Source organism: Chrysemys picta, chromosome 23 (genome assembly GCF_011386835.1).
Source record: "Chrysemys picta bellii isolate R12L10 chromosome 23, ASM1138683v2, whole genome shotgun sequence".
In the NCBI taxonomy this organism is placed as follows: Eukaryota; Metazoa; Chordata; order Testudines; family Emydidae; genus Chrysemys; species Chrysemys picta.
The window spans coordinates 10763450-10784836 of NC_088813.1; the positions used below are offsets into that span (position 1 = coordinate 10763450).

The 21387-nt window shown below is 54.2% G+C and overlaps 1 protein-coding gene and 1 long non-coding RNA gene across 9 annotated transcripts in view; one reads left to right on the forward strand and one right to left on the reverse strand.

Moving 5' to 3' along the window:
- Positions 1 to 19686, reverse strand: part of CNKSR1 (connector enhancer of kinase suppressor of Ras 1) — a 34463-nt gene extending 14777 nt beyond the window's left edge. Inside the window, exons 1-9 of one of the 7 annotated variants that reach the window (XM_065577162.1) lie at positions 17405 to 19686; positions 13735 to 16500; positions 8572 to 8729; positions 8067 to 8269; positions 7224 to 7308; positions 2837 to 2878; positions 2584 to 2703; positions 2428 to 2487; positions 1822 to 1890 (exon numbers count right to left, since the gene is read on the reverse strand). In XM_065577162.1, coding sequence (XP_065433234.1) covers positions 1822 to 1890; positions 2428 to 2487; positions 2584 to 2703; positions 2837 to 2878; positions 7224 to 7308; positions 8067 to 8269; positions 8572 to 8729; positions 13735 to 13819 — 822 coding nt within the window. In that variant the 5' untranslated portion in view covers positions 13820 to 16500; positions 17405 to 19686. Of the gene's footprint in view, positions 1 to 1821; positions 1891 to 2427; positions 2488 to 2583; positions 2704 to 2836; positions 2879 to 4726; positions 4779 to 7223; positions 7309 to 8066; positions 8270 to 8571; positions 9013 to 9657; positions 11288 to 13734; positions 17156 to 17404 lie in introns of those variants that run through there. The other 6 variants (XM_065577161.1, XM_065577160.1, XM_065577164.1 and 3 more) reach the window with 6 other exon arrangements.
- On the forward strand, positions 13331 to 21345 carry LOC112059941 (uncharacterized). Of its 2 annotated transcripts, XR_006173090.2 has the most exons (3): positions 13331 to 13438; positions 17255 to 17393; positions 19685 to 21345. It is a non-coding gene; the product is annotated as an uncharacterized LOC112059941 (long non-coding RNA). The 2 variants fall into 2 exon arrangements; XR_010594673.1 differs by lacking the exon at positions 13331 to 13438 and having other exon boundaries at positions 17135 to 17393.
- The last annotated feature ends 42 nt before the right edge of the window (positions 21346 to 21387 follow it).

The following is a 21387-nucleotide window of genomic DNA, read 5'->3' on the forward strand; positions in this document are numbered from 1 at the left end:
GCAGCCAGCCAGCTGGCCATCCTCCCTGTCAAAGGGTCGGCAGGATACTCACACCTTCTTGTCAACTGTTTGAAATGGGCCATCTTGATTATCACTACAAATTTTTTTTTCTTCTGCTGATAATAGCCCACCTTAATCAATTAATCTCATTAGAGTTAGTATGGCAACACCTATTTTTTCATGTTCTCGGTGTATGTATATATCTTCCTACTGTATTTTCCACTGCACGCATCTGATGAAGTGGGCTTTAGCCCATGAAAGCTTATGCTCAAATAAATGTGTTAGTCGCTAAGGTGCCACAAGTCCTCCTCGATCTTTTTGCTGATACAGACTAACACGGCTACCACTCTGAAAGCTGTCCCCAGGACAACTGGTTTTCAGTGGAACAATTTTTACACTAAGTATCGGATTTCTGTGGAAATTGGTTTTATTGTTGCTGCAAACCTGAATGCCCATAAAGAGTTCAGGTTTTGTTCAAATACTGAAACATTTCATTTTGGATAGACCTTCGTGGTGCCTCATGGGAGTTGTAGTCCAGCTTCTTCATCTCCCTGTTCTCCTCTATAAACTGGGCTTTCCAGTCAGACTACATATCCCATGCTGCATCACACCCAGGGACGCTCATCATGCACCATCTGCTCTCCCCAAGAGGTGAGACTGGTGCATCATGGGAGCTACAGTCCAGCCAGGGAGCCCAGTTTGGGTGCTCATGCTCCCATTCTCCCCTAACGACAACTCCCAGGAGGTACCGCAGCACCTTTGCTGAACCCAGTTATTTCAGGTTTTGATTTTTTGCTGAAAAGTCAACCTTTCTTCCCACAGGAAAAGACCCATTTTCCGACCAGCTCGGGCAAACAGTCGCCCACCTAACCAGATGCTTCACTGTCACGTGGAGAGAATGATTCTGACCCCACTTGGGTGGGCAGTCGAGATTTTATGAGGCTAAATTAACTGATGGTTGTAAGCGCGTGGAGAGCTCAGCCAAGTGCTGGTGTTTGCCTCTCCCAGGACAGAGCCTGAAACCCTCCTTTCCTCCCCCTCTCTTCTGGTTTCAGTCTGTCGAGCATGTGGTTCGACAGAGAGTCAGGGCAGAAACACCCGGGTTCCTTACAGCGATTCTACCTGTTTCCTGGGCGTGCCCATGCGCTTGTGTTTAGAAAGGGGGGTGAGGGGGTGGAAGCCAGGCTTTGGTGGCGTTTGCTTCTCCTCCATGCAGGATGTGAGTCAAAGAGCAAAGAGGGGACGGAGGAAAGAAAAAAAGAGCTAGCACCAGGCTTTCTAATAAAGGAAACTAGCCATGCTAGCATCCCAGCGGCATCTGGGTCATACAGACTCCTACAGCCAAGAGGGTCCAGAGCGATTAAGTGGGAACCAGCCAGTCTTAGAAACAGGAGTAGGGATACGTTGCATTGTCATCCCAGGACCTCAGAGCCCTATATAAAGGGGGAGCCAGCATGATCCCCTTGTCAGGAGGGGGTGTGCGAGGCCCAGAGTCGAAGTGAGTTTTAGCCGGATCCCTTCAGGGCGGGGATCACACCTTCTGTTGGGAAAGAGCCTCGCACGTGGGGAACCCCACCAGACCCAGAGAGAACGAAAGTGACTTGCCAAAGGTGACACAGCGAGTCAGGACTAGAACCCAAAGCCCCCACTCTAACCAGAGGCCATGCCGCACCCTCTACCGAGTGTGACGTTCTTCCCCAGGGCAGACCATACACATCAGCCATGATCTCAGCTACATTCAGAAGCCCCCTTTCCTGGTAGGATTTTGGCTGTCCCAAGAGACCAGCATGCTAATGGGAGCGAGGACAGGGCCATACTTACCACAACCTGCCCGTTGACTTGAACGATCTCATCCCCCGGCAGGATCTGGCTGCAGTGGTCAGCTGGAGACTAGGAGGAGAGGCAAGGAAAAGACCGAGCGGTGTCAGAACTGTGCTTGCTGGGAAGCTGAGAGAGGCAGCAGCGCAAGTGGCTTGAGCCTAATCAGAGTTAAGCAGCTCTCAGGCTGATGTAAGTCAGAGGGGCTCAGGAAAGGGGGATTAACCATTACTTGCAGGCCTGATCTTTTGGGTGATTCCTGTTGGATCACAGGCACGAGGGCGTGAGGAGACAACGGAACCAAGGCGCCAGCTGAAGCCTTGGCCAAGGTTAGTGTGACACACGGCCACAAGTCAGCGGAGTTGGAAGGACTCAGCCAAGTCCTGTCCAGTGCAGCCCATGTCCTAGAGCTGGTTCAGGAAGAGGGTTTAGCACCTTAACAAGCCCACGGGGTTCTGATACCCAAACTAGATTTTGCTCATCATGGGCCAGCATAGGACGGTTTAAGAAGGGGGCTACGTTGGGACACCAGTTCTGAGCCGTCTCCCTGCACCTGCAGGCTGGAAAGACCAAATCAGAAGCCATCTCCCCTTCCCCCAAATCTCTCACCTCAGCGGTGGTTCCCGCTATGAAGTGGAGGCAGGAGTTGGTGGATTTGATCTCGATGCCCTGCGGAGAGGGACAGACAGAGTTTGGAAACGTCAAAGGAGTCCCCAGCCTGAGCCAGAGGCAGAGGCGAGGATTGTGGTGGAGAAGCCAACTCACCAGACTGTCCTCTGGCTCGGTGGGTACAAGGTCCACGCTCTCCAAGATGGCGGTCTGGTTCAGCAGGGCTGCCGGGCTGCAGCTCGAGATGTTCTCACAGATCCCCGCGAGGTGCCTGCACTGAAGGACAGCAGGAGAGACTCATTCCGCCAAGTCCTCACGGCGTCTACAGAAGGGCAGCAGCGACCTCAGGCAAACCCCAATGTGTGTTCTTCTGCACTGAATCCACCCACCCACCCACCGTAGTACTTACAATCAGCAGGATCTGGTTCTCTCTCTCAGACACTCTGCAGTCCTAGAAGAACAAGAGACACGCGATAAATTAGGCTGATCCAGCTTTACATGGATGGGGGACTCACGTAACACAGCCCCAGGTCTTGCAGTAGTGGTGCTGGTGGCTCCTCTCCCCATGCCCCCGCCCTGTGCTAGAGGGTGCCGTGCCGCCGGCCTCCAGGTGAGACGTAAGGTTGAGGCTGTGCAGTCACGAAAGACTCCTCAGCACTGGCTTTTAAGCGCAGTAGCAGGATTAACCCCAGCGCCCTGGCCAGCTTCCAGAGCAACTCCTCCAGCTGTCTCCAATGGAGACGCCATTCTTCACTCCTTCCCGTCAGCGCCGCCTGGCTCCTCCCAGAGAGCGGCTGCATGTGGCAGGGAAGCCGGTGCTTGGGGGAGGGAAGGCTTGGCCGATCACATCTAGGCCTAGAGAGCACATTGGGATCCTGGAGGCCAGGCGCCGTGGAGAGGCACTATCACCCCTTCCCCTACAGACATGGGGATTGGGCCCTGCAGGTCGGCTGATGGTGCTCATGCTCCCAGAGACAGGTACTCTGCCAGAGCACAACTGTCCCAGGCAGCACATGACTCCCCGACACAGTCAGTCTGGGGAGTCACTGAGCCCTCACACGACCCCGTACAGCAATGGAGAAAGAATCCAGGAGCAGAGGAGCTGGCAGTGGTGTCGGAGGGACTCCTCGCTCGATGGACAGACCTTTGAGAGACGACTTTCGGCTTCCAGGGGCTTTGGATGAGGCCCCAACTCCAGCCCCTTCTTGTGAATTTCACTAGAAAAATCAGTGACTCCGACAAGAGGAGAATGCCAGGGGACGGGAGTGGGGAAAACACCCTGGGCATGGGAAATAAGCCAGGCGGCACACACAGCTAGAATGTGGGGCAGCCGCTGGGTTAGGCACACAGGGGTATCTGTCCACAGGGCAGTCGGTGTTTGGAAGGCTCTGCCCCATCCCCAAGGGAGAAGAATCCATTGTTATGGGATGGGGGACGGGGGTAATGGTCGAGAGATGCCTTACTGAGGCCATTCTTGCTCACACACACACAGAGTTACACCAATCTCCGGAGCTGGGATCAGAAAGGAATCCGCCCCCCAAGGCACAATGGCAGGAACCTCTCTGCTTAGCATGGCAGAGGAAGGGGCGAACCAGCACAGCCTCGGCATTGAGCTCCCTTCTGTTGCAGGGGTGGCACTGGTGGATCGTGGCTCTACTTTTAGGTTATTAGTAGGGTCAGTTTCTTTCTGCCCCACAGCCCTAACCCCCCCCCCAGACCCTGGCCCCCCAGGCCCTGTCCCCCAGCCCTCTACCCCCTCACCTGCCCCCGCGTCCCCAGACCCTGTCCCCAAGAGAGCCACCAGTTTTTCTGCCGCCCTAGGCAGCAGAAGGTCCCGCCCCGAAATGCTGCCCCAACAGAGGCGGCGGAAGGTCCCACCCCCGAAATACCACTGCGGTCGCCGCCCCCCAAATTGTAGCGCCCTAAGTGACCACCTAGGTCGCCTAATTGGTTGCGCCGGCCCTGCCTATCCCCTGGCTCTCCACCCCCTCTCCCCAGACCCTGTCCCCTGGCTCTCCACCCCCACCTCCCCAGACCCTGTCCCCCAGCCCTCCACCCCCTCTCCTGCCCCTGCTCCCCAGACACTGTCCCCCAGACCTCTGCCCCCTCTCCTGGCCCTGCTCCCCCAGACCTTGTCCCCTGGCCCCACTCCCCCAGACCTTGTCCCCCGGCCCTCCGCCCCCTCTCCTGCCTCTGCTCCCCAGACCCTGTCCCCCGGCCCTCCGCCCCCACTCCTGCCCCCGCTCCCCCAGACCCTGTCCCCCAGCCCCCTGCCTGCCCCTGCCCCCCATTTACAAACCATTGTTTCCCTGAGCCTCCTTTCCCATCTCTCTCCATGTCACAGTCTCCCCTCCCCCACCTCACAGCTACCCTTCCCTTCCTCCTTTCCAAAGCCGGAGAAGCCTCCCCCAGAGCCCATTCCAGACACGCCCTCTCCTGCCGCATTCCCCCCTGAGCAGGGCAGGATCTTCGGGGAATGATTAGCTCCCAGTACCTGTGGCTCAGCCGAGCAGCCTCCCCCGAATCTCTGGCTCAGCCCGTTAGTCTCTCTCCTCCCTTTCGCTCAGCTGAGTCTCATGGACAACTGAGCTCCCCCCAGCCCGGAACCTGATCCCAAAGGGTGAATCACAGGGTTATATAAAGAACAGTTCCCCACCCCCCCTTTGATGTTGTTTATCTCCTGGTCCCTTCCCTGCTCACACTCTGGTCATTTTCTCTTTCCCTTCCCCTCTTTGCAGCTGACTGAACTGTGCCAAGCCAAGGGTCCGCAGATGCACCCATCCATGGCTCTCATCTCCTACTGCCCTCGTCCCCCTGGGCAGTACCTCAGAGGCACCGAGCCTTCCCCGGGCAGCTCAGGTACACGCACCCCTTCGGCCAGCTTTGAATCACTGCCATAACCTCTCTGTAAAGCGAGGCCGTTCCCGAGATAGACACTGACGCGGGCTCAGGTGACCAGATCACATACACCCCAGGCAAAGAACCGTCTCTCCACTTCCAGACCTCTCTCCAGGAAGCCTTCACAGCGTGCTTGCAACACTAAAACCTACAGTCCCTCCCTGACCCTTCCTTGATGGGCTCCCCAGGTTCCCCATGGACTTGCCCCTAAATTGGGTTCTTGAAGGCGAGGCGCATGCCTAGGATTTGAACTAGCAGCACTGGTACCTCTTGCTGGTAACCTTCTACTCTAGCTGGAGAGCCCTGCTGGGGTCCAAGGAGTTGTTAGAGGAGTCAGAACATACTTGGGACACCATTGGGCCCTGTGGACTACAAAGGCATTGCTGGCTAGAAGGCATGCCGAGACCCGAGTCTGCTTTTACCCTCTTGCAACCTGCGAATCCAAGATGAAGGAGCACTGCAGAAGACTAGCGAACAGAGGAGAACTGGAGGATGAAGGTAGTTAACAGCACTCCTTCCCATGACCCAAATACCACCCCTCCCCTCCAGCAGTGACTTGCTCATAGACATGACTCTAGTGGTTAGAGCAGGACACTAGGAGCCAGGATTCAGGCATTTTATCCCTGACACATTGTGCAAGTCAGTTCATCTCCGTGCCTCAGTTTCCCCATATATACATGTGGGTGACCCTGACTTATTTAATAGGGCTTCATTCGTGTTTGTAAAGCACTTTGAGAACTGTAGGGAAAAGGTGCAATTGAAAGGCAGGGTATGGTTATCTGTTCCATCAGCTGACAGTTTATTATCTCCAGTCAGCTTCCTTCTTTTAAACAGTCTCCATCCTTCCACCAATATCCATTCATCTAACTCAGCTACCCGCTAACCCATCCCTGCCTGAGGGGACAGTGCCCCGCGTCTGATAAAACCACTTTGGAAGGACAAATGGTCTGCCTGTGAAATGAACCATATTGCACGGATACAAATCATAATGCAGAAGGATATGGTTGGGTTCCTCTATAAGCGACAAACTCCAAATTGGACATTGGGCTAGTCTATCAATACACTCAGCTTTATCCCTGAAAAATATACTGTAGAACCAGTGCAAGGTTCACTTGTCTGTTCAGAAGTGGCCCAGGATTAGATGTATGGACACACTAAGAGCAACAGGAAGGTCTCCAGTCTAGATTTAAATTGTAATGAAAACACACATTATTAAACAACAACATCTGCCTGAAGCATTAGTAACAAAACACTGCAGCAGGGGACTGCCCCAAAATGCAACTGACTTTGAAACAAACGTGAAACAGACACGAGCAATTTTCATTCTCTGAGCTGAGGGAGATGCACAAACAAAGAGGGACAAATTAGAGTATGGGAAAGAAAAGCTTTAAAATCCAAGGGGCTAATAATACAGTTTTAACACAGTGGTTAGATTGACAGAGGCCAGGATATTTGCTGGTCAATCAGGGTGCCGAGACTACGAGAAAAATGTTTTGAATTGAAATAAGAACAAATAAATAGATTCGCCAGTCCTGCTAGGAGCTCACACTCTCCTGGGATATGGGGGTGTTCATCAGCCAAGGAGGAACATTCTGGATGGAGATCCTGATGAAGTTTTGGGAAACATCTCACTGATTGTTTGCTAGTGAGAAAAAAGCGTGTGTGGCATGTGAGCGTCGGTCAGTCCTTACATTGTGCCCATCACCATGGTATCTGGACAGCCCTTCTTTTCTGCCCCTCCTACTCTCACTTCCTAGGTCCTGAGACACCCCGGCATGACATGAGTACTGAAGAGACATCGCCCTTATCTGCACATCTCAGGGGTAACACACAAACACGCCAACCCTGCCACAGTCTGGCTTTGGTTTCTTGGGATTTTTAAAACCCTCGTTACTGACCTTCTGTAGGATCTGGGCCAGCTCTCCGCAGAGCGAGACAATGTCCCGGCTGGCTGAGTAATCATTCAGGTGAGAGAAGAGATACCTGTGAGGTGCGGGAGTGAGACAGTCGTCAGGTCAAAGGAAGGCAGGAAAGGAGAGGGCCCAATGAGCCTCAAGTTAATCGAGGCACCGTCCTCCCATGGGCCAGGGGCTTAACACAAGTGAGGAAGCTTCCAGGGTTTTATGGTGCTTTCTGAAGGGGTCCCAATTGACCACAGAGCTAATCGCCTGCAGTGGGCAGCTGCCGGGCACTCAGTGGCCTGCGTGGAACAAGGTGGGAGTCTCAATCTTGTCCACACCCCATAGAGCCACCTCAGCAAAGGAGTGAGCAGGCTGTGGAGACGGAACTCCCCTCTGGCTGCAAGAGGGGGTCCCTGCAGGGCAGAGGCACATGAGCAGGGGATCCTTGTCCAGTCACTGCCCATGCTGTGCCCGTTCTCTGCACAGAAGGCTCCGGGCTGTCATGCTGCTGTTTTCACCATCACCAAGATGAGTGTGGTCACAGCAGCGCCCTCCTGTCCCCAGTCACTGAGTGGAGCCTCGTCCCTCTGGGCTAACAGACCATCCTCCTCTGGCCAGGGAGACTGGCTGCCTTGCATCCAGTCCTGGCAGCACTGGTCCGGCGTCCCTTTCCGCCTCTGTAAAGAGTGTGTGTGCAAACCCCACAGACACAGAAGGCCTGTAGCTTGCGCCCTGTGCCATTCGGCGACCCCCTTCCTCATCATGTGGGATCCCTCCTTACATGGCCCGGCCTTCCAGCCTCCCCAGGTGTTTCCCTCTGCAGACTGGGGGAGCAAGTACCTGTTGAGCCAGGAGAAGAGCCCCTTGGCCGCCGTGATCAGCTCAGCGATGCAGGCCAGGAGGTCCGGGGAGGGCGTCTCGATGGCCTCTCCATCATACGCGGTCACCTTCCTGCGGCTCAGGATGAGGGTCTGGGTGGTCCGAGCGACTTGCTGCAGCTTCTCCGTCAGTGTCCCCAGGCTGGTGGTCTCCAGCTCGTAGTTCTGGAGAACAATCCAAACTAGCTCAGCAGAGGAGAGAGGCGCCAGCCCTGGAGCGGCTCAGAACGAAGGCTGTGGATGGCCGACCTCCCCTGCCCCCCAACTCTGCACTGCTCCCTGAAACTGCTTGGGGGGGGGGGGCAGAATCCCCGACCCAACCATCCCCTGAATCCCAGAGCTCCCTCCATCTGGGAAGCAAGACCGCAGGTCAGACACCGGGAGGGAACCCTCACGCCGTCGCTCACCGCAGGCGGTGCTGGAGATCGGGAGAGGGCCTCGCTCCAGCCTCACAGCCGCTCACTCACCAGCGCGCACAGCTGCTCCACGGCTTCCAGAACGAGCTCCTGATGGCCAACCCGCCTCAGGCCCAGTTCCTCCAAGCGCCGGTAGGACAACTGCAGCAAATCGTTCCCGGTCAGGGACCACGTCTCAAAGGGATACTCCTGCAGCGCCTTGTCCAGGCCTGAAAGGGGCAAACGCAGCTGCTCCCAGATCGCCCATGTCCAGACCTCTGCCTGGATTCCCCCTCTGCTGACAGCTCTGCCAGGCCTTCCTGTCCTCTCGCCGCCACCTGGGCTTAAGCCCTGAAGCATGACTTTTAACAGCCCTTCCAGAATAGCATTAACTCGTCTAACTCCAGACAGTTCTTGTTATCCACCAAATGCATCCAAACCCCTTTGGAGTCTTGCTGAGGTTTTGGCCTCAGACGCATCCTGTGGCAAGGAGTTCCACCGTCTAGCTACGTGCTGTGTGAAAAAATATTTCCTTGCGTTGGTTTTGAGTTTGTCCCCCTTTCTGTTTCACTGATTGGCCCCTTGTCCTTGTGTGAGGAGACTGGGAGAACAGAACCTCCGTTCTACCCTCTCTCTGATGTACCTTCTCCCCCATCCCACCAAGTGTGTAACACCAGTTACCTTCCCTGGCTGCCAGATCTGTTTCCTCCCTACTAGCAGGTCCCCATGGGGCTGCATATCCACCCCGCCAGTATGTGCGCCTCCCTGCATTGGGCTGTATATCCTCCCCCAGGAATGTCTCTCCTCCCCCAGGGCAGGGATCCGGGCCGTGCCCAGCCATGCCATGCCAGCAGGAGTGTAACCGGCCTCTGCCAGAGCCCCCAGAAGGTTTCAGTCGCTCCTGCTCCCAGCAGCACTTGCACAGCTCCTCCTGCCAGCGCAGACTCTGCCCTGGGAGCGGGCAGCCGCCTGCCTGCCCGAGGGGCTGGAGTGCACCCCCTGGCCATAGGTGCTGGAACTAGGGGTGCTACCACACCCCCTGGCTTGAAGTGGTTTCCATCATACACACGGGTTACGTTACAGTTTGGTTCAATGACTCTCAGCACTCCCCCCATACAAACTTTGCCAGCCCTGGACCCGCCACCCTGCCCCACTCACCTCTCAGCCACTGCGCCACCTGCACAGGGTCCCAGGCGCCGATGGGCTCCATGCCCAGCTCTGCTCCCCAGCTGGGACTTCCCTGTTCCCGGAAAGTCTGTCCAGGGGCAGGCCTCCCGGACACACCTGAGCTGAGGCAGCCCCACCAGGTAACTCCCAGCCGGCTCTGGGGTTGGTGCAGCTGCCTGTCGCTCAGCAGAGAGAGGCCCGCCCCCTCTGGAGGACCCTTGCTCCCCTCCCCACGGGGAATTCCAAACTCTTAGCAACCCAGCTCAGAGCTCTGCCCAGCCTCCAACCCCCCCAGTCTCACTGATTCAACAGGCTTACACACCCAGTTCCCCCAGGCTGTCTCCTGACTCTCTTAAAGGCACAGACCCACAGTAGGTTGTTTACCTCGGCCCTGGCCACTGAGGGAGTGTTCCCTAGTGGGCAGAGGGCAGGACTGGGTGCTAGGAGCGCCAAGTGCCATCAGATTCCGCATCTGATCATGGACGAGTCACTAACACAACACCTGCTATCTCGGCTGACATGCCCGGCACGGAAAGGAGGACTTGCAGAGCTAAAAGCAGGAGCGGCTACAATTTGAACTAAAGAAGCAAGGTCCCTGAGCAGGGGCTGTCACAGGTATCGTCTGTAGCTCCGGCATCTGTAACACACGCTCACCATTGACATTCCGTGCCTCAGTTTCCCCACCTGTAAAATGAGAATAAGTACGACTGGCCTACCAGCTCATCGCAGGGGGATCATGAGAGTTTAAGTCTGTAACGTGCTTTGAGATCCTTACATGGAATATGTTGTAAAAGTACAAAGTATTATTACTAACAGAGTGTGGCTAAACATCGCATCCTCACTCTAAATATTAAAGCAAACACCGTCCTTGCTGACTGCATATCCGGGAGCGTGTCCGACTGGTTCACGCAGAGGCTGGCAATCAGAAACTCCTGGATTCTATACCCAGCCACTGTCTCAGTGCGTGAGCATGGGCATGTCACTTAGCCTCAGCTTCCCTCTCTCTAAAATGGATTCACCTTGGTAAATACTTGGAGATCACAGAATCTTAGAAATGTAGGACTGAAAGGGTCCTCGACTGGTCATCTTGTCCTATCCCCTGCACTGAAGCAGGACTAAGTATCACCTAGACCAGTGGTTCTTAACCTTTACTGCAGCCTGCACCCCTTTGGTTCTCAAAATATGTTCTCGCACCCCTTAAACCTAGATATATTTTTGTTTGTATATTACAGTAATCGTTAAAAAATGTATAATGTTAATAAATACATAGGTTTGATTAAACAAAGTAGTTGTACTTACGTGCCTGTGCTAAATTGGTGTTTTCGATGATTTACCTTCTAAAAAAATCTGGCCTGTCTTGCACCCCCAGAAAGGGCATCTCGCACCCCAGGCGAAGAACCCCTGACCTAGACCATCCCTGACAAGTGTTGTCTAACCCAGCGATACTCAGACTGAAGCTCACAAGCTGCAAGTGGCTCTTTAATGTGTCTCCTGCGGCTCTTTGCAGCACATGATATTAAAACACCGTGTGATTGAATTATTAACCAATCTAAGTTCTTAACCAATCAGAATGCTTTTACTATGTTATTAACCAATTGTAGGTGATAAAATAATAATACTGGGTCTGTCATTTTGCTGTGAGAATCATATATATATATATTATTATATATCTACCCCGATATAATGCGACCCGATATAACATGAATTCAGATATAACGCGGAAAAGCAGCGCTCCAGGAGGGCAGGGGTTCGCGCTCCGGCGCATCAAAGCAAGTTCGATATAACGCGGTTTCACCTATAACGCGGTAAGATTTTTTGGCTCCCGAGGACAGTGTTCTATCGGGGTAGAGGTGTAGTAAATGAAACAATGAATTCACACTACTGTGACTCTGAGGTCTGATTATCACTGGTCTAACCTGTTCTTAAAAACCTCCAGTGACGGAGATTCCACAACCTCCCTAGCTAATTTGTGCCAGTGCTTAACTACCCTGTCAGTAAAGAAGTTTTTCCTACTGTCCAACCTAAACCTCCCTTGCTGTAATTCAAGCCCATTTTTTCTTGGCCTGTCCTCAGTAGATAAGGAGAAAAATTCATCACCCTCCTCTTTATAACAATCTTTTACATACAGGGTGACTGTTATGTCCTCCCTCAGTCTTCTCTTCTCCAGACTTTTGTCAATATTTCCATGGAGATCATGTTTTCTAGACCTTTCGTCATTTTTGTTGCTCTCCTCTGCACTTTCTCCAATTTGTGGAGGGCGGTGCCCAGACCAGGACACCGTACTCCAGTTGAGGCCTTATCAGCCTGGAGTAGAGCGGAAGCATTACTTCTCGTATCTTGCTTACAACACTCCTGCTCATACAGCCCGGAATGATGTTTGCTTTTTTTGCAACAGTGTTACAGTGTTGACTCATATTTAGTCTGTGATCCACTATAACCCCCAGATCCTTTTCTGCAGTACTCCTCCCTAGACAGTCATTTCCCAGTTTGTATTTGTGCAATTGATTACGCCGTCCCAAGGGGAGTACTTTGCATTTGTCCTTATTGAATTTCTGCCTGTTTATTTCAGACCATTTCTCCAATTTGTCAAGATCATCAAAACACCTGTCACAAGAGTTAGCAGTGCACATCCCAGATCGTAACAGACAGGGTCAGCTCCAGACACCAGCCCAGCAAGCAGGTACTTGGGGCGGCCAAGGGAGAGGGGCGGCACATCTGGCTCTTCGGCCGCAATTCGGTGGCGGGTCCCGCAGTCCCTCTTGGAGCGAAGGACCAGCCGCCAAATTGCTGCTGAAGAGGCGGCGGTAGAGCTGCCGCCGAAGTGCCGCAGATCGCGATCGCGGCTTTTTTCGTATCTGCTTGGAAAGTGTTTTGCAATCCTAGTGAAGCATGACAGCGGAGGACAAAGTAAATGTTAAAGCCACACTCCAGCTGAAGCACTGGGAAAGACCTGACTCATTTCTGTGGCCATTGTTTGGTTCTGTGGAAGCAGCGCCCCCCGGAGTCCAATTCTCCTAATTGCATTGGGAGTTCCAATTGAAATTGGAGTTCCAACATGGAGCCGAGTGGTGACTCTTGGTGTCTAGCCTCCCCTCTGCAGCACAGGTTTGAAGGACTGACGTGTTTCCTCTTTCCTAGTACCCTGGATGCAGCGCATTCCCCCCCACACCCTCCTCAGCAGTGCACGTAGCCGCCACCTTAATCACCCCTCCCCAGATCCTCACTGGGTTCCTTGCTCTACAGTCCCCTCGGAGGCAGGAACTCCGCTGAGGAAAGAGGCCTGATCTGAGCATAGGACTGGGTGCCAGGAACACTAATCCCTGGTCTGACAATGATTTCCTCTTTGACCTTGGGAAAATCACTCACCCGCTCCATGCCTCAGTTTCCCCCTCTATAAATAGAGATAATACTTGCCTATTTCCCAGGCGTACAGGCTTCTTCCATGTTAGGCCTGGCTGTGCCAGTCAATGACAGTCCCTAGATAATGTCCGCAAAATACTCAACTCTGTTCTCCAGCGCCTCCCCCGCCCCCACAGTACAAGAACACCCCTCCCCCGTTTGGTCTTGTCTTGTCAAGCCCTCTCCCACATGCACACACCCGCCCAGTGAGTTCCCTGCCCCCAGGACTGCCTCACCCCCCACCCACTCACTCTGCTCTTTGCCCTGGCGGTCTGCAGGGGGAAGGGGGGGAGGGGCGGAAGCTTTTCCCCTTAGCAGCTCCACAGCCCCGTTCAGGGCTCTGCAGGCCAGCCCGGGAGTCCCACAGAGGAAGGTAGAGTTGCCCACTTTTTCTGTTCTTTTACCCTTCGGAAAACATTGCTGCTCTGCTGAACGAAGGGGCAGGTCAGCGTGCAAGATGCGCCAACAGAGATGCACCTGACCCTGCAAAGCCTCTCCCAGGCAAGTCGACCTTCTTCCCCTGAGCAGGCCCCACTGAAGCCAGCTCAGCTCCCCAGAGGTTTTGCAGGATCCGGCTGTTGCAGCCAGGGCCAGTCACTGACGGGATCCAGGCTGGAAGAGCCACATGACTCCTCTGGGAAGTCATCTACAGACCCCTTGAGCACTCACCCAGCAGTATCTTCCCTCCTGTGCGGTTGGTGGTGCTGCAGATACTGGTCACCCTGCAGGGCAGAGCGCAGACTGTTTGTAGCATGCACGTGGGGTGAGATCTGCAGGGGGAGGAGGAGAAGTTTGGTTGTAGTCAGGCGAGGAACGGAGGAGGGGGTGAAATCGCTGTAAATACCCTCTTGTGGTGGGGGTTCCTCATGGGTAGAGGGCATCAGTTCCCCAGAACAGAAGGATGGTCTTATAGGTTAGGCCCTGGGCTGGGATTCCGGTTCCCAGCTCTGCCACAGACTCCCCTGCATGACCTTGTCACCTCATCCCTCCATGTCTCGGTTCCCCACCTGTCAAATGGGGCTCACACTTTCTTCTGCCCTTTGTCTATTTCAATGGCAAGCTCTTCGGAGCAGGACTGTCTCTTCCTCCAGGTCGTAGCACAAACAAGCCCTGATCTTGGCCGAGGCTGTTAGGCTCCACTAATACAAACCATGGCAAAGGGAGCCCATTTCACAGATGCTCTAGAACTGCGGCTCTTAGTCCCTTAGGGCCAGATCTTTACGCACCTAAATACCTTTAACAATCTAGCTCCCTAGGAACTAGCCCTGGGACGGAAAACCCCGACATCCCATCCGTACAGGGCATCACACCCTAGGAGCCTCCTGAGGACATGCCGACAGGCGATTTGCTTTCAGCCGCTTTAGCTGACACATTCCTTGCCTTGTTATGGGGAGACACCCGAATTGCTCGCCATTCTGACTCCAGCAAGGAGCTTTACCCCACCCACTCCACTGCAGGCTGGAGCCCTGTCTGACAACTGGCCTAGAACAATTGTTCTGAGCTCAGGTTTTGCATCCGTAGGTGCTTTATTCTGCTTTTGTAAATACAAAGGGAGGATCAGGCAGGGATAGAAGGGGCTGGGCGTCTGGCTGATTGTCCAGCTCCACACTCCAGTATCTGCAGGGGCGTTTTCCAAACCTTTCTAATCAGAGAGGAGGCTTTGGCTTTATTCTTTAGGTTTCTCTTCAGCGTAGCAGCAGCTAAAGCGTTAGCCTGGGACTCCAGAGAGGTGAGTTCTATGCCGAGTTCTGCTGCTGGGTGAGTTTGGGCATCTTTCTGTGCCTCAATTTCCCCATCTGTAAAATGGGGCTAATTACACTGGCCTCCTTTGATGAGAAGTTCCCCTCAAGTGAAGGTAATGCTGGTGGAAGGTGCAGTACGGACAGGGACGGGTCGCTGATATTGCCTATGCTTGATTGCACTTAAACCTTATATCAGCATAGCTCTGTCAGCCAGGGGGAGTAAAACCCATACTCCTGACCAACGTAGCTAAAAACCCCAGTGTAGACGCTGCTGTGTCCATGGAAGAGGGCTTTCGGCGCCACAGCTAAGGGCTTTCGGGGAGGTGGTGTCGTCCCTACACCAGCAAAAACCTCCTTCTGTCAGTGCAAGCTGAGTCTATGCTTTGCTAGGGGGCTATGCCGGCAGACATAGCCTATACAGAGCATGGGCACCAGCTTCTCCCACCCTGCCCTCTGGAGTGCCCTGGGCCTGCTCAGGAGCGCCCCCTCAGGCGGTGAGAGGGGAGTTCAGTCAGTCCTTGGCCTTTCTGCTGCCCGGACCCACGGGGAGCCTCTAGCGCCAGGGGTGGTTGTGATTTTTGTGACGCAAACACCTGCAGAGCGCTCTCTGCGAGGAAGGCTCACGGCACTACCATGTGTGCTCTGCAGATCGAGTGACTCGCCCACGGTCACACAGGAAGTCTGTGTCTGAGCTGGGAAGTAGGCGGGGCCCCGTCTGGTGTCCAGTCCATTAGACCACACTTCCTTCCACCCACCCCGGCTCCTACTGTCCTCCTCACCCTTGCCCAGAGCCCTTGGAGCTGTTTGATGGTCTCTCCTTCACGCCCCATGTTCTTTCAATGCTGGGATGCTGACTGCTCCTCTCTCGGAAGCCATCCCCCCATTGGAAGGACGCAGCTGTCATGGGATGGACGAGGAATTCAGTCTTCAGCTGCTTCCCTCTTCGCTGACAAAGGGGAATTCATTCTTGATGCTCATCCAGTTCTGGACACGCACCTCCCCCAACACATCACCAATGAGCTCTCACCTTGACCTGGAGGCTCCATCCTCTCCTGGGCTGGAGGGGAAGATGCTCTCTCCACCTTCCTTCAATCCGGGGCTTCCATACACAGCTCCTCCTGCCCTGCAGCAATTGTCTGCCCCTCTTCCCCAGGGAGCGAGGCCGGATTATCAGCATCTGCCACTGTGCTTCTGGATTTCCCAGGCGGGCTCAGATTAAGGCTGCTGCTGTCATGAATTTGACCCCAGTCTAGTGCTGGGATTGTTTTCATGAGATAATCTCCAGCTGTCTAAACTGATTGGGAATGCAGCAGGGGGTTGGGGCGGGGCGGAAAGCGAGTTTCAGCTTTGGTGGCGTGATCAGAAAGTTTCCATGCACTGAGGCTTGGACAGGCATATCCCACCCCAATGGCTCACCATAAGGTTCAGACTTCATGCCAGATCCCTGTCCCCAGGTCCCAGCCCAGTGCTTTAACCACAGCACCAGTCCATCCTGCGTCTCACACCTGCCTTACCCACAAGGCAGCTGGATCCCAGCCAGGCGAGGGCGCCCCCTGTTGGTACGTGTAAGATTTTTCCATCCTCATCTCTCCAGATCCGTAACCTTCAAGCGAAGCCCTCAGCCGTTCTCTTGTGCCCGGCGTGATTCTTTGCTTCCCTCCTGCTTGGCGCCGTGGCCCCTCTTTAGCGGGCACTGGAGGAGATTGCAGAATGATATATACAGTATGAAACGCTTTCTTGCCCGGCAGATGCCTCTCCCTCTCAGCGTCTCTCTCGCACGCGCTCAGCGAAGCAGCGAGCGCTGATCTCTTGTGACAGCTGCTCCCGGGGCTGGCTGTGGTTGGGATCGTCATCAGGGCGGGTGTGTGTGTGTGTAATATTTAAAAGCTCCACAACACAGCTGCCTGGGAGTCTTGCTGCCTGGCACTCAGGGACTGGAGTCTAACACAGGTAAGTGATCAACAATGAGACCCATCCCCATTGCATTGAGAGGAAATTGTTTCTATTGGGGGAAGGACAGGCTGGGGTCCAGGAACCGGTTCAGAGCAAAGGGGAATTTAGATAGGGATTCCCCTCACAAAATGGGGTGGGGGGAAACACATGCTCCTCTCACCCCCAGCCTGGGAAAAAGCCATTAGCTGTCGCTTGGGGTATAAGTGCCAGTGCTGGGGACTGGGAAGGCGCATCTAAGGGGAAACACTAATGACGTGGTTCTAATCTGGGCCTAACGATGGAGCGCTCAGCCACTGGGCTGGGGGGGGGGTGCATTTTGGAAACACTGGTTTGGAGCAGGCTGGGGGAGTGAGGGGGGCAGGCTGTTTCCCAGTGATTTCCGTGGGCCAAAGAACACGTCTTTACGGCTGTTCATCTGGATGGAGACTGCTCTCTGCTACCCGGTTCCTGAACACCCTCCCTGATCTTCAGCTCTGCCCATCTTCCTCCTACAGCCGGAGGCAGTCAAGGCAACTCTGTGAAGTTGCCTGACTACAAGCAGAAGGCAGCACCTGACATCCACCCCTCCTCCTCCTGGGAGCTATGATCATCCGCCTCAGGCACTTAACCCCGGGGTACTTCCGCTTGCTCCAGGTAACACCCACCTCCCATTCAGTAGGGCTGTTGGTTTGCTTGGATGCTCCAGCCAGTCCATGAGCCTTTATCGATGCCTCTGTTCCCCCTCTTCCTCACTGATCTTCCTGGGATGCAGTTCCAGGGCCTGAACCCTCTCTTGTCCAGTGACCAGAGCAATCCCGGGGCCTGGGGCGCTTTGGATTGGAGCTCTGATAGGGTTGATCCCTTTGCTTCTCTCCTCCTGCCTGTCTTGGTGTTTTAGACACGAAGCCAAGAGTTAGTTCTCATCGAGTGCACCAGTCCTCCCTGGCCTGTCCAGGATCAGTATCTGGCATCCCCGGAGCCTCTTCTGGGGGAGAGGGAGGGCAGTCAATTGCCACACAGCAGTTAGGAGAGGGGAAATTTTAATCAAGAATGTTGGAGCAACTCCCCGCTCTTCTGAACAGAGCCTGGGGCATGTTCATGTCCACACGGAATAGCCAGGACTTGACGGGCCCACACCCACTAAACTGCCTCCAACTCCTCTGAGTGAGGAGTTGAGCCTGCTGTGATTTGTGCCTGTGGGTCTGGGGCACATCTCAGCCCTGCTGTTTAGGCTGCTAAACCACCCCCGGCCCCCAGCTTATAGCTCTGTGAACAACAGTACTTACAGGTACGGGGCTCGCAGCTTTGCCTCAATCACCCAGACTCAGTGGCAATCGCTGCCCAGCTCCGGCAGATCGAAATGTGAGATGCTAATACCTCCCCCGACCCTGCCCCATCAGTTCATCCTGAGCCAGGTCTGGCAACAGCCTGTCCACGCTGGCTCCATGTGTGCCAGGCATGCTCTGTGCCGCCTGAGCAGTGATGCCCTACATAGGGCACTTTGCGTAGACACCGGTGAGCGGAGAGCGAATGTCCCTGCACCACTGATCATGCAGCATCACACAGGAGAGGGAATTGCTCTCTGCTGTCCATACCAGTGGCTGGGATAAGGCCAGTTTGCCGATTCCTCCTTCAGTCCGTCCCAAGCACGCAGCCGAATGCAGCCAGGCAGGCACCGTCACTGTCTTGCCCTGGTGAGTCGCTGCTCCAGCAAGAGAAGACAACTCAGAGCAGCTCAAGAAGTGTGGGCTAGTGGTTAGAGCAGGGGACTGGGAGTCAGCATTCCCGGGCTCCATCCCCCACAGGGGCATCATCGGCGGCGCTGAGCTCTAACTGCACCTGCTGTCCGGGGGTATATTGTGTATGATGGCAAGTTCTGCCTTGGGAGGCTGTGAGCATGCGTGGGGAGGGAAGTGGCAATCACCCACCAGGTGTATGCAGGTTTCAGATCACTAGCTTCAGGCTAGGAGCGCCGCTGCTTTGCTCACAGGGGCGTTTGCCTAAATGGCTCCATGTAAGGAGCGGTGCTGAGCATTTCAGCTGGTAAAGTGCAGGGTGACGCCTGCCCCACAGGGCATTATTATGGCTTCTCTGCCAGTACCTGCAGAGCAGCTGGTTATCGTTCCCGTCATCCCCCCTTTGAAAGGGACAGAACCACTCCCGTGAAAACTGTTATAGACTTTGTCTGTCTGTTCTCCTCCCCCTTGCCACTGACGACACTGCACCACAGAAAGTGTCTCTTTTGGAAAAGCTGGTTGTCAAAATGGGCAGGTTGCGTTTCAGACCCAGACTCTGTTCTCGGGGCCACAGGGGCCTGGATTCCCCATCCCAAATGAGAACACAGCTGAGAAACAGACCCTCCCACTAGAGCATAAGAGAAACCCTGATCAGCGGTTAATCTGAGGCACAGTCACTAATGAGGGCTGAGAGAATGGTTCTGCACAGAAGGGCAGCGATGCCTAGATATGTTCAGCAACAGGGTTCACTCCGCTAGAGCACAGAGTTGAAGAATTTACAGCCAGCCTCTTGGTCAGAAGTGACAGCACCGGCCGCTCGCACACTAAATCCAGTCATTCAGGGAGCCAGGCATGGAGAATGCTTTCTAAGATTTCCTGGGGTGGCTTTGAATGGACATAACTGGGTATCAGCCAGGAGTCAGCTGGTGTTCCCTGCTGTCTGCATCCCAGGAAAGGTGTCCCCTGGGGCAGGCCCCTAGCTAAAGGAAAGCATGCACTGCAGATAGAAATGGTTCCAGTTCTAATTGGTGCAGATCACTGAATAGACTCCTGCCATCCACAAGGAATATGGGGTTACTTCAAGTTCACAACCCACAAGGGTTGATGGGAGACCGGCTTCCCTTGTCCTTCAAGCATTGAGACGATCAAGTTCCTCTCCCCTCAGTCTGCCTCGCCTGTTCTAAAAAGCTGCCTTTTCTCCTCTCATAGATGCAGCTGGCCGGGGGGCTGGAGTCCGAACCTAAAGACCGTCTGGTGAATCACTTGGCTCTAGTCCTGGCTATCATGGGGCTAAGTCTGTCCTACTACAGCGTCCGCCAAATGACCGAGCCGGTTAAAACCCCACCAGAACAGTGAGGCTCATCCATGTGGATGGAGTGCTCTAGATCTAAGGAGATTCCAGCAGCTCTGAGGTGGTGGTGGGGACTAGGTCTTGGGTCTGGCATTCACTCTGTGACATCATGCTCCAGTCCTGCTCTCATACTAGGGTCAGCTACATCCTCCTCCCTCAGTCTGTAGTGGAAGGTTAGTCGCAGGCTTCCCTCGCACTGCTATCCTGGACCCAGGCTAAAAGAGTAGCTAGAAGCATCTCCCAACTTGCTTTGTGCTGGCTTGAAAGGGATCGCTCGGTACATGCTCTCCGGGCCATCCTGCTTTTCCTAGCCTCTCACTGTTGTTGCTGTCCAGGGTCCTTGAGTAAGTGAAGCAAACAACACCTGTCACACCCCTTCCAGAGTTTCTCATGGAGTTACACCAGTTTGGGCCAATGGATTTCATTGCGAAGTCCTACCCCATCCACTGACCACCCCAGCACCTGTCCATGCTCTGTCCTTCCACTACATGCAACTAAGCTACTAAATGAAAGGCTAGACCATCTCCCTGAAGCTCTACCAGAGCTCATGACAGAAGGCTGGGGAACCTACTTCCATATGGGAGGCCGGATTCTAAGCTTCAGTGGGAGACCTCCCACTTTATACAGAAGTGAGATCCGACTCGGGCCCTGTGGGAGACAGAAGACAAGACTCATTCCCACAGGTTGGACAGATATATATAAAGTACGATCTGCAGGAACTGAGGCTGAAAGGGTAGAAGGCATCCTCCCAGGCCAGGGGTAGAATCCACCTTGGCAGCTTACCAGTCACCCTGGCTTATGAGACTTCCAGCAAGAGGTTTCCAGACAGCAACTTCCACCTCACTGGCTGCACTTGTGTGTCCCTCTCTAAACCAGTGCGATGGGGTATGACAGGCGGAATGCGCTGCATTGACAGCAAGAGAGAATTTTACACATGGTTGACTGAGCCCTTTTATCATCTCCTCCCCCCGCCCAGCTCAGCCAGGAGCAGTGCATCATAGGATAGCAAAACAAGCTGGAACAAGGTCATTGCCGATTGCTGTTATATAACAGCGCACACAATGAGATGGCTGGGACCTAAATCATGCTGTTAAACTACAGATTAGAAAGGGGGATTTTCAAGAAGTCCAGACTGGCCGACATGGACTACTTAATTGCAGCAATTGCGTGAGGACACTTTCATGGAGCAATTAGTACATGTCTCTTCCCCCCCGCACCAGGGACAGGTACACTTCACCTTCTCAGACAGCATCAGGCTAATCTTCACACCCATCACCTCTATGAAAACTTCTACCGCTGTGGCCCGCCTGCTAGGTTTAAGCTGCTAACAGGGAAGTCTAGATGTTAATACAAGACATTTCTAAATTTTGATCATCTATCTCACCCTCCCTTATACCTGGGGAGGGGAGAACTGAGGAAATAATTTGGTGTATGTTAAATAAATCCCTTTATATTAAGTGACCTGCCTTGTCTCATCCTTTTGCCACCCCACCTCCATGTGGCCAGTAGAGTATACACGGTCAGGTGATAAAAACGTTACAAAGACCTGGGGTGGGTTCCC